The sequence below is a fragment of the Chenopodium album genome, chromosome 23 (genome assembly GCF_948465745.1).
Source record: "Chenopodium album chromosome 23, dcCheAlbu1.1, whole genome shotgun sequence".
Classification (NCBI taxonomy): Eukaryota; Viridiplantae; Streptophyta; class Magnoliopsida; order Caryophyllales; family Amaranthaceae; genus Chenopodium; species Chenopodium album.
In genome coordinates, this window is record NC_137856.1 from 2,558,537 (window position 1) to 2,570,315 (window position 11,779).

The following is an 11,779-nucleotide window of genomic DNA, read 5'->3' on the forward strand; positions in this document are numbered from 1 at the left end:
GTAACTATGTATAAAATGGGGTCACTACATGTGTAAATATGGGTTATTTTGTGTAAATAAGATTCACTATATGTATAAATAGGGTAGCTATGAGTCCATGACCATAGTTAAATAAAGGTCATTATATGTGTAAATATGCTTTGATTATAGTTAAATAGGAGTCATCATGCGTGAAATTAGTATAACTACAAAAGATCCCTACATTCAAATAGGGATTACTACATGTAAAAAAAAAATAATAAATAAAGGTCACTATATTCAAGTAGGGGTTACTACATGTTAAAAAAAAGTCACTGTATTTAATTAGGGCTACATGTAAAAAAAAGGTCACTATATTCAAATAGGGGTCATAACATCTGTGGAAAAAGTAACCTATTTGTTAAAAAGGGTCAATAAATGTCTAAATCTATTTAGCCTATGTAGGACTTGAACCTACATCCTCTGTGCCAATAAAAATATACACAGTGCTCGACCAATTGAGCTAATAGGCTTATAGAGTTTTCAACTATATATGATTCTCCAAATCCTACAATACTCTATTATAAAGTCATTAATGTCTTTGAGAACAATGCCCATGTTCCCTTCTTATCACCGAACATACATAAAAGCATTAGATATATGACCATTTTCTGCTAAATAAAAGAATAAACGTATACATGATTTATTTGCACATACCTCATTCTTCTCACAAGTTGCGAGACAAATTATACCACACTCCATTCACATTTGAAAATAATAACAGCTCATAACAATATTGTGTATTTAACTTTCACAATAACCATCGTTTCAAAATTGAGACATATAGCAATAAATAGCTCTTTTTTTTAAGACAACAAAGGAAATTTTATAAAGCCTTCAAAAGAAGGAAACCATTACAACGACATTAGAAATGTTGGAGCAAAATAAGATGCTAACAGAGAAGTTAAAAAGTACATAGTTGTAGTGGGTTGCTCTATGCAACACCATCTACTACAATAATCCCAACTAGCCAAATTAGTTTTATCAAAAGCAAAAGAGGGATAGTACCAAGCCATAAGCCTAAGTCTATGAGAGTTAGTTAGCAATTTAGCATTGAAGGCAGCTATATAGCAGAAACTATACTCAATCACCTAGCTATATACAGTGACCCATAAAATAATATAGCAACCTTTCTACTAGACATAGTGACCTTTATTTAAGCATGTTGTTAGCCTCCTCCCAAAGTTTCTACTATACTTCCATTTCGCAGGCCTTCATCAATCATTCAAACCTAAAATTATACGCTAACAAACCCAAAATCGATCAAGAAAATTCCAATCGATTCTTGTTTAAGAAAAATTACAAGCCCTAAGTAGACAAAAATATGATAATTTGGGAAGAATTAAATCAAATTAAGAACATAATCAGTTTTTATTCAGGATAGTTAATCGAATTTTGGCAGAATTAAATCAAAATAAAAAGTAATTGATACCTTCATTGTTATTTGCGTTTGATTCCAATATATAAATTGATTTGTTGAGATCAATTCTAGTAGAATTTCGTTCTTCAACTGATGAATTTGCTTCGTGATTTCGAATGGTTGATGTTCAACGCAGAGGAGAGAGAATATATTGGGGCTTTTATTTTAATTTAAATGATAGAGGACTGCTGGACTGGGGTTTTATCAGGGCTTTTGTTAGAATTGGGCTAGATAAGTTCGCTGGGCTATTTTGTTCTGACAATGGCACGTGAGACCATAAGGTCCACAATAATTTTATTGTGGACCAGGTCCACCTAAGAATTTTTGCCATAATCAGAGGAACAAAGAATTATCTCACTCACTCTCACACTCCCACTACACTACACCTGTCACCTTCATTTCACATTTTTTTCATTTCTTTCTTTCTTTTTTATTTTTCGTTTGTTTTTGCTTTCAACCGTTCATTTATTCAATTATTTCAATTAATTAATTAATTTTTCTGAATTCGAGATTCTGAAATTTTGGAGTCATTCTCTCTTTCTCTCTCCTCTTCATTCGCTAATTATTGATAGCCCCAACGTACGAGATATTTCAATAATTTCATACTCTTTTTATTTTTAGTTTAATTTTGCAAGAACACTATTTTAATTTATGATACCCTCAAAATATTGGAATTTTAGCTCAAAAAAGAAATAATATCTTCAGTCATTGTACCACAATAAAGGTATCATCTTGTTGAATTCCCAGATTTTCCCTATTTTGCATTTATTTATAATTATATGATAATTTGTTATGAATCCTGCAATTTTTTCACACCCTTATAAGTTAAAAGTTGAGAACTTTACTGGGTTCAGTTCTAAGGAAAGGTGATTAAGTAGGCATCACTTTTGTTTTTTTTTTTTAATTACTTTTTTCCTGCATTATTTCATTCTTATTTTACAAGATTATTAGATTTTAATATTGTTCATCATTTTTCAATTTTAGTGAATATTCAGCAATAATTTTGAGAATCTGATCCTGTTTTTCTGGGGTTTATTGGGTTTTGTCTAGGCTATTACAATATGGGTAAAAATCAATTCATTTTTCCACAATATAGTTTGTCAATTATAATGGAATTTTTTCATTTAACTGGTGATTTTGGTGGGAAATGATCAGTTCTTTATTCACTTTTCAAATGTATATGTTCCAATTCCAATTATTGCCAAAAATTGTACAATTATTGCTATTTATATTCAATTTGGACTTCTATTTAGACTTCTGCCATGTTATCTTTTGTGTGATTTGAGGTGATTAAGTGCTCATTGTATACAATACACCCAGTTTTTTCTTTTCTGAATGCCACTCTGAAATCGAGTGAAATTCAAAAAATATATATTGACAATCTTCATTTGGTTCATGGTAGATTGTTGGTGGTAAAGCTGAAGATTTCTGGTTTTAGGAGAAATGGTGAATTTGGGAATATTATCCAGTGAAAATGCAATAAAATCAGTGAGTGTCAGCTTCAGAATACCATATTTTACTCACTGGGGTCAGAGCTTACTTGTTTGTGGGTCAGTCCCATCACTTGGTTCATGGAATGTGAGAAGGGGTCTGCTGTTGAGTCCTATAAGTCAAGGCAGTGAGCTCATATGGGGTGGGAGCATTGAAGTTCCGAGTGGGTTCGAGTGCGAATACTCTTACTATGTAGTGGATGATGATAAAAATGTTCTGAGGTGGGAAATGGGGAAGAGGAGGAAGCTTTTGTTGCCAGAAAGTATACAGGATGGAGAAATTGTTGAGTTTCATGATCTTTGGCAGGTATATATAATTCTATATACTTGGTTCTACCCTCTCAATATTTACTTGTATGCAAATACCACTGAATATTATTATATGAGCTTGCTGGCTTTTAAATGCCAAAATATTACACACTTTTTTTTTTTATTTTATTTTTTTTTTTTATTTTTTTTTTTATCATGTATTGTTTTTGTGAATATATATGTCTTATCGTTTCTTTTTTTCTAGTGCAAGATGTTAATATGCTATCCTATGTACTTGTGCTTTATTGATTAATATAATGCTTAATTAACTAAAATAAAGCTGGATAATTAAATAAATATGGAAAACTTCAATCTTGAAATGGGACCAAATAGCATTATCATGAAGACTAATTAACCATCATCCAATAATGCTATTACTCTAGGACATGAAGAAGTCTTTCACTAATATAATTGAGAGAAATTCACAGATAGATTTAAAACAATGTAAAGGTTCTTGGATCACTGCTTAAAAATGTAATTACTGGTAATTTCATTCATATACTGTAAATTTAGTAACTATTCTTACCATCAGCTAAGAGTTTACCTGCCTTGCTATTTGTTCAATCTTGTAAGCTGATTAATATTGTATCTAGAAGGTGATTTGGCATAATTTTATTTTTTTTTTTATTTCCCTCAAAGTGATTACTAATTGTGTTTGGTATTGGACATCCAGACTGGTTCAGATACTCTACCTTTCAGTAGCGCATTCAAGGATGTCATCTTTTGTAATAGCTTAAGCTTGACCATTGAGAGACCCCTTGGTGTCCTACAGAATGAATTAGGTCTTGAAGGTATTTTTCTTGTTTCTGAACTTTTCTCTGTCGATTGTCTGCATTGTTTTTGCCTCCGTTTCTGATAAATTAGTTGTTTGATTGTCTTGAACAGAATCAGTCCTCGTACATTTCAAAATTTGCTGTCCTAACATAGATGAAGGGACATCTGTAAGTCCTATTTCCCCCCTTTTGCAATTGGTTATTGCTATTTGTCTGCAAACTGTGATCTAGACTTGGGTTTTCCGTTTGAGTCTCAAGTTGAATTAAACCTTGAATGTCTTTTGCTTATATTTGCAGGTTTATGTGATAGGCAGTCCTCAAAAGCTGGGGCAGTGGAAGACTGAGGGTGCTCTTAAGCTCAGTTATGCAGGTGAATCTATTTGGCAGGCAGACTGTGTGATGGGAAAAGAGGATTTTCCTATAAAATATCCTTTTGAAGTTTTTTAGAAAGTCTTCTTTAGGAGTTTGCCAATAAGGGTCTGGTTACCGCATTCCTATATGGTGTTTTCTGTTATAAAGATTGGTTGCTCCTAACCCAATTTTGTACTCTCTTTCGATTCCTTAGCTGTTATCTCACATACAGATATGGAAAATATGATAAGGCTGGAAAGTTTGCGATTGAGATAGGGTCAAATAGAGAGCTTTCAGTGGAAACATTGAGCAATAAAGCAAGATATATCTTCCTCTCAGATGGGATGATGAGGGTAAGCTCTTAATTAGTACACTGGAAAGTTTTAGATGTCATATCAGTCTAGAGAATTTATACAGCATTGGTGGCTTGTAATGTCAGGAAATGCCATGGCGGGGTTCTGGCATGGCAATCCCTATGTTCTCAGTTCGATCAGAAGATGATCTTGGAGTTGGGGAGTTTCTTGACCTGAAGTTACTTGTTGACTGGGCTGTTGCCTCAGGCTTCCATTTAGTTCAACTTTTGCCGATCAATGACACCTCTGTACATGGAATGTGGTGGGATTCATATCCTTACAGGTTAGGCTTGATTCTTGATGGTTCAACTACTTATCCAGGTCTTTATTTTTGTGCCTGCGCATGAAAGGTTCGATTTTGCAACATCATGTTTTTGTTTTGGCATTATGATATTTCTGCTATTCAGTGTATTAGCCATGCTGGCCAATAAGCTTCCTGGGACTGGTTTCTTTGTTTCTCTTTTACCTGTATTCATTAATTTTAAGGAAGCACCTGGTTTTTTAGTAATATAAAAATGTTTCTTTTCTCTCTATGTTTTGCAGCTCTCTGTCTGTTTTTGCATTGCATCCCTTGTATCTGAGAGTCCAAGCACTTTCTAAGAAAATTCCTGAAGATATTAAGGTGCTTCAAATCTGTAAACTATATAATTCACTACAATCGGACCTTGAATCCAGCGATTATTTTGTCAGTCTGTTCTGTTAACAAATAGCGATTGTTCTTATTTCTGCAGCTTGAGATTGAGAAGGAAAAAGAAAGACTGGATTTAAAGGTACTCTCGAAATTAAACTGATGGGAAGTAGCTGAAAAATTTAAGAGTGTTCCCTGATTAGAACTTCAGAAGTATATGATTATATTTTTTAGACTTTATTATAGTGGATGCGTCAAAAGCCCTGAAACTACATTTCAATGTTAGCTTCACTTGCTGGATTTATCGGTCAAACTTAATATTTGGACTGGCAACATGTTTCACTACTCTTTGGCACACAATTAGTGTTTTTTCTTGATAATAACCCTGTATATGCTGTGGCATATGTTTTCTGAAGTTAATCCATCCGCTCTTTTTTGTTCGTCCCAATTGGCTTTTGCAATGCACACAAAGTTATGCTTAATTAAGAAACAAATGTCCTAAATTCCAATTAATTTGGGTCAGGCTTTTATCCCTAAAACCCAAAGCTGTGCACTGTAGTATCTTGTTGAGACATTATGTATGCTCTTTTTCTCTCAAATGTGCCCTTTGATATTTGAGTATATGGTGTTAGATTGGTGTGAACATATCACATGTTGCAACTGGATACATTTGTGCGGTAATATTGTAAGTTACTAATCTCAAATGAGTGCATAATGGTTGGTCTCTTCAATGACTGCAGCAAGTTGATTATGATGCTACAATGGCTACCAAGCTTTCCATTGCTAAGAAGATTTTCACCCTGGAAAAGGACCTGATACTCAAGTCTAGTTCTTTTCAGAAGTTCTTATCTGAGAACGAGGTTTTTATTTATTAATCTGATAATTTCTTATCCGTTGTTTATTTCATTTCCTGCTATCAACGGCCTAACCCCTTATTTTTGATGAAAAGGAGTGGCTGAAACCTTATGCAGCCTTCTGTTTTTTGCGGGATTTCTTTGAAACCTCAGATCATAGTCAGTGGGGCCGTTTTTCCGAATTTTCGAAAGAGAAGGTAACTCAACTTTTGCTTACTAATTGGTTGTTTCCATAATGCCATTAAATTAGAAGGTGCTTTTTAGGGCATGTATGAAGGGGTGATGGAGATTTGAGAGGCTAAATTTATGTATTTTGTCCATTAAAGCTAAAATCTGATTGTTACCAAAAAATTAACAGAGGTTTTCTGATTCTGCAGCTTGAGAAACTTGTCTCAGAAGACAGTCCCCACTACAACATTATATGTTTCCACTATTACATACAATTTCATTTGCACTTACAAGTGAGTAATAAATTTTTGTTCCCAAATTATGCTGTTAACTAGAATCTGGATCTGGCTTTCTCATGAGACGATGTTATTGCAGCTGTCAGAAGCTGCTCAATATGCAAGGAAAAAAGGAGTGGTGCTGAAAGGAGATCTTCCAATTGGTGTGGACAGAAATAGTGTTGATACCTGGGTCTACCCAAATTTGTTTAGGATGAACACATCAACTGGAGCACCACCTGATTATTTTGATAAAAATGGGCAGAATTGGGGTTTTCCAACTTATAATTGGGAAGAGATGTCAAAAGACAACTATGGATGGTGGCGTGCTCGTTTGACTCAGGTTTTAAGATTTCAGTGTATTACTGTACTGACTAGCACTCCCCAACTCTCCATGGGTTTTTAGTGATGTTAACTTTTCTCTCTCTTTTTTTTTTTTTTTTTTTTTTTTTTTTTTTTTTTTTTGTCCTTTATCTTAGATGGCGAAGTACTTTACAGCTTATAGAATTGATCATATATTGGGCTTCTTTAGAATTTGGGAAATGCCAGACCATGCTATGACTGGACTGGTTGGAAAGTTCAGACCATCAATTCCCTTGAGCAAGGTAACAGAATATTTTCTGCACAGATATAACATCAAGATGTCTTAATTAGCATGTTGCAGCATTCTTGTGGCTGTCCAATGAGTGAATAATGTGTGCTTTCAGGAAGAGCTTGAAAAAGAGGGGATATGGGACTTTGACCGATTGAGTCGTCCATACATTCGACAAGAGTTTTTGGAGGTTGGAATTTCTGGTTAATTATCTCTTGCCTTCTTTATCTAATTCTTATCCATGCATAATTATATACGTAGTTCCTAATATTAATATCAATTTCTTCTTTCAGGAGAAATTTGGTTCTTCTTGGACGGTTGTTGCAGCTCTTTTCCTAAATGAATGTCAAAAGGGGCATTTTGAGGTATTCTATAGTTAGAATGTTTTCAGTTCTAGCTTTCCCTAACCCTCTGGTCGTCGAGGTGACAGTTGTAGTTAGTCAAACATATTAAAATTACTTTGGGCATGCTCTGCTGCAAATTTGCAATTGACTTAAACACAAATAGTAAATAAAGATTGGACAAAGCATCAGTAGACTTTTCATACAGAGACCCCTATCATTTAAAAAGGTTTTGTCGTCCTGTAGTAGCTGAAGTTATTATGTAGCTTCTGTTGTCTTTCATATGTGCGTGTGGAGGTAGCATTGGGTGACTAAGAATTTTGTTTGATTGGCTGGGTAGCAACTGCTTACTGGCAAGCTGAATAAGATGTTAATTCAAAGCTGTTGTGGCTTGTAGTTTGATAAAGCAGAATCTGGAAAAAAAAGTTATCAATTTTGTTCAGCAAAATTTTGATGATCCTAATTGCAGATATCGTCCACTTTCTTGGTGTTGCCTTTTCTGATTCAAGGCACCCAATCTTCTACCAGCTTATTGCTTCCAAGTGTCTGGCTCTGACATTTTTCCAGTTATACGAAGTTTCATTTTCGTGATTCTTCTTCTGTCTCTCTTTAGTCTTCCATTCTCTATGACCAAATGCACTTCAGGACTACTGATGACCTGATTAAAGAGTGAACTATAGTACAGTAGTTTATACTTAAAATAATTATCACTCTTTCTAGTTCCAAACATTAGAATGGTGTTGACTTACTATATATCACATAGATTATTTTTGGAGGTGTAGTGAAGAGTATACTTTAGGGGAGGATCTGGAGTATGTTATGATAGAGAAGCATAAGCTGAAAAATTATCTATTGAACAGTTGTAATTATCTGTTGTGATGCTAGCCTTTCCCCTCTCCATGGGCATACTGTCTCAACTCTGAAGTCCAAGTATAAAAAGTTCTATGCTTTCTGTGCCTGACATTAAATATTTTTCAGTTTAAGGAAGATTGCAACACTGAGAAAAAGATAGCTTCCAAGCTCAAGGAATGCACAGGGAAATCGTTGTTGCTTGGAACTGAAGCTGAGCTAAGGCACAATCTGTTTGATCTTCTGCGGGTAAAGCATGATGGCAAACTAATTTTTTGCTCTTTGTGTTTTGCTTCTGAGTGATTTCTCATATTTGATGTTAATCTTACAGAATATAGTTCTGATCAAAGATCCAGAAGATGGTAGCAAATTCTATCCTCGTTTCAATCTTGAGGACACTACAAGTTTTAAAGATCTAGATGATCACAGGTAGCAAATCCCTGCTTTCAGATATATTGTTCCTTACTAAGCCTGTAACTTGCAGTTTTTCTGTGCAGCTGGAATTTGTTGAATATTGTAATAAGAACCAGTGTGGTTCACCTTCATTATTATAATTTTAATGGTTCAATATCCAACTTATTTGAAAGTTGAAAAGCTCCAATACAAGCACTTTGTTCTAAACTTCTAATAGATTGGTTCAGTGAAAAAGTATTGCCCCCACAACCCGACACATCACACATCATTGTTGGAGCAATTCTTTACAGATGGGTGGCATGGTTTTTGAGAGGAAATATACCTTTTGTGTTCCATTCCTAAAAAAAAAGTCAAGGTAATTGTGGCCTATTTTATGGGGACAAAGGTGTACTATTTAGAGAGCTAAACAAGACCATCCGGGGAGATAAAATAAGAAGAGATGGCCTTATATTAGGAAGGGACTTCTGAACCAAAAGTTGAGTGCTTGAAAGAAGATAAAATTAGGATAGATGAACTTTGTTCTTTTCTTGATTTCTATCTTGTTTAAATAGTGGGTACCTTTCAATTGTATTCAGCCTGATACATAATTCAGCAAAGAGTACCATCTTCTTTACCCAAAATGAATACATGTGACATGTTGAGGATTGCTTGTAAAAATTCTGACTCAAGTCTTTTTGACACAGTAAAAATGTTATGAGAAGATTGTATTATGATTATTATTTCCAACGGCAAGAAAACCTTTGGCGCCAAAATGCTCTGAAAACCCTGCCAGCCCTCTTGAATTCATCAGATATGTTGGCCTGTGGTGAAGATTTGGGGATGATTCCTTCTTGTGTTCATCCTGTAAGTGGACTCCTAAATTTCGTTGCTATTTTCATCTGTGTACTAGAGTAGCCACTAGCCACCTTTGTTACTAATTATAATTCATGCAGGTCATGCAAGAGCTCGGACTAATTGGCTTACGGATTCAGCGTATGCCAAATGAGCCTGATTTGGAGTTCGGCATTCCTTCCCAATATGGGTATATGACAGTAAGTCATCTATAACCTCCTCTTCTATGATAAGTTATGTACACCATTATTTATAGCTGGTATGGAATTGACTTACTATAAGATTAAGGTAGTTGAAGAAACAGTTTTGTGATCTTTGGGAGTATATATTGCCATATTGTAACCAAACAAAGTTGAAAATTGGGATAATACCAAATACAATAGTACAATACACATGCTTACTCTGTATAACTTTCAGGGTTTATCACTTATTTGTCGCCATTACTAATTTTAAGTAAATAAATGTCATTGGAGAATTTTTATTCCCATTATCCTTTATCATCCTCTCTTTCATAATTTTTTTGTTTGTTTGTTTATTTAAGCAACATTTTAACTTGCCATTTACCATTCACTGTTTGATATTTATGTGATCCAACCTAAGAAACGTGAACACTTTTTAAAGGTTTGTTACTGTGTTGTAAACTTGTAACCGGAACATGCTTTGAATGGTTCAGGTATGTGCTCCATCATGTCATGACTGCTCTACTATGCGTGCTTGGTGGGAAGAAGATGAAGAGAGAAGACGTCGATTTTTCAAGACTGTAGTGGGATCAAATAAGCTACCACCCAGCAAATGCACACCAGATATCGCTCATTTTATCATACGCCAGCATGTTGAAGCCCCTTCAATGTGGGCTATTTTCCCTCTCCAGGTACAAATAGACCTCTTTTTGTACTATTATTATAGCCAGACGATGGATTATCAATTGACTAAAAGAATTTGTCATCTTTTTGTTTCAGGATCTAATGGCCTTGAAAACTGATTACACAACACGCCCTGCAACTGAGGAGACAATCAATGATCCCACTAATCCGAAACATTACTGGAGATTCCGTAAGTTTAAGCTCCTATTAGTAGATTTTCTCTGTTTAGAACTTTTAAAAGATATGAAGCTAAGTTTATGAATAAGAATGAAAGTCTTGCTCATTTTGTAATTTGGCAGACTACTTTGTTTCGTGCTTTTGAAAGACTACTAAGCTGCATTTTTCGTCTGTTAAAAATGTGTCAAATAATTTTGATTCCAAATTTCAACTTGTAGGTTCCCATGTTACCTTAGAAACATTGCTGAAGGACCAGGAACTGAAGACTGCAATTAAAGACCTTGTACGTAGCAGCGGGAGATCATATCCTCATGATGATGATGAAAAGATAGCTGCTTCAAGCAAAGGGAACCAGCCGAATGCATTAGCATCGAACATAGTCCAGCCGAATGGCGTCTCACAAAAGGAGGCAGTGGCAGTTTTGTAAAGATTTTCTTGTAAGAACAACTAGGGCAGTTTGCCCAAAAAACAAACTGAAAAAACAACAATCATGTAGTAATAATTTGTAATTCTGTAGACAATCTGGTACATCCAATCTTTCTTTTGGATGAAATTGAATAAAATTCTTTGATATTAGTCTAATATTTACCAGATTTCATGTATCGATCGAGTCATGATCTGAGATTGATTTATCAGGAATTCAGGAATGCATTGATGTTATATTTTTTATTTTTTTGGCTACACCTTAATGTAAGAAAGGGTTAAATTTGATAAACACGCAATTTGTAACCTGAAAATGAAACTTCATATGTAGAGGAAAAACCGTCCGAAAATTCACTATACATACGAAGTATAAGAGAGTACAACAAACGAGTGTTCAAGCCGATAATAGTGAACTAAATCACTAATAGCAAGATAATATTAGTGATGATATTCAAGTAGGACTTGTGTGAATGGCTTGTGATTTGTGGATGTTTTGATGGCCTTTTTGCTGTTATGTATTTGAATTCTATAGAATTGTACGAGCTTGACAAAAATAATCCAAGCAAAGGGCTAAAAAAAATAATTTTTCAAGCAAAGATTAAAGACTGAATCTTGAGAGTTTATTATGTATGGGAGAAGTTTAGAAATGG

At 34.5% G+C, this 11,779-nt stretch overlaps 2 protein-coding genes across 2 annotated transcripts in view; one reads left to right on the forward strand and one right to left on the reverse strand.

The window, feature by feature from the left end:
• The window catches only part of LOC145608728 (uncharacterized), a 159,315-nt gene that overhangs the window by 71,851 nt on the left and 75,685 nt on the right, over positions 1-11,779 (reverse strand). The window lies entirely within an intron of this gene.
• LOC145607756 (4-alpha-glucanotransferase DPE2-like) lies at positions 1,939-11,375 on the forward strand. Its single transcript, XM_081663348.1, has 23 exons — positions 1,939-2,162; positions 2,841-3,235; positions 3,911-4,028; positions 4,123-4,178; positions 4,308-4,435; positions 4,588-4,714; positions 4,801-4,997; positions 5,258-5,336; positions 5,446-5,484; positions 6,083-6,202; positions 6,292-6,393; positions 6,574-6,657; positions 6,740-6,982; positions 7,119-7,244; positions 7,347-7,421; positions 7,525-7,596; positions 8,551-8,670; positions 8,753-8,850; positions 9,519-9,678; positions 9,768-9,866; positions 10,340-10,537; positions 10,626-10,719; positions 10,925-11,375. Exons 2-23 carry the CDS (start codon positions 2,882-2,884, stop codon positions 11,131-11,133), a joined length of 2,898 nt encoding a protein of 965 aa, XP_081519474.1. The 5' UTR covers positions 1,939-2,162; positions 2,841-2,881; the 3' UTR covers positions 11,134-11,375.

What these genes read in the sequence shown, in the direction of transcription:
- LOC145607756 (XM_081663348.1), top strand. Translation starts at nt 2,882, where the DNA reads ATGGTGAATTTGGGAATATTATCCAGTGAAAATGCAATAAAATCAGTG. An exon ending in GGCGTGCTCGTTTGACTCAG is followed by an intron (nt 6,983 to 7,118) that starts GTTTTAAGATTT and finishes CCTTTATCTTAG; the next exon opens with ATGGCGAAGTACTTTACAGC. An exon ending in TTCGACAAGAGTTTTTGGAG is followed by an intron (nt 7,422 to 7,524) that starts GTTGGAATTTCT and finishes TTCTTCTTTCAG; the next exon opens with GAGAAATTTGGTTCTTCTTG.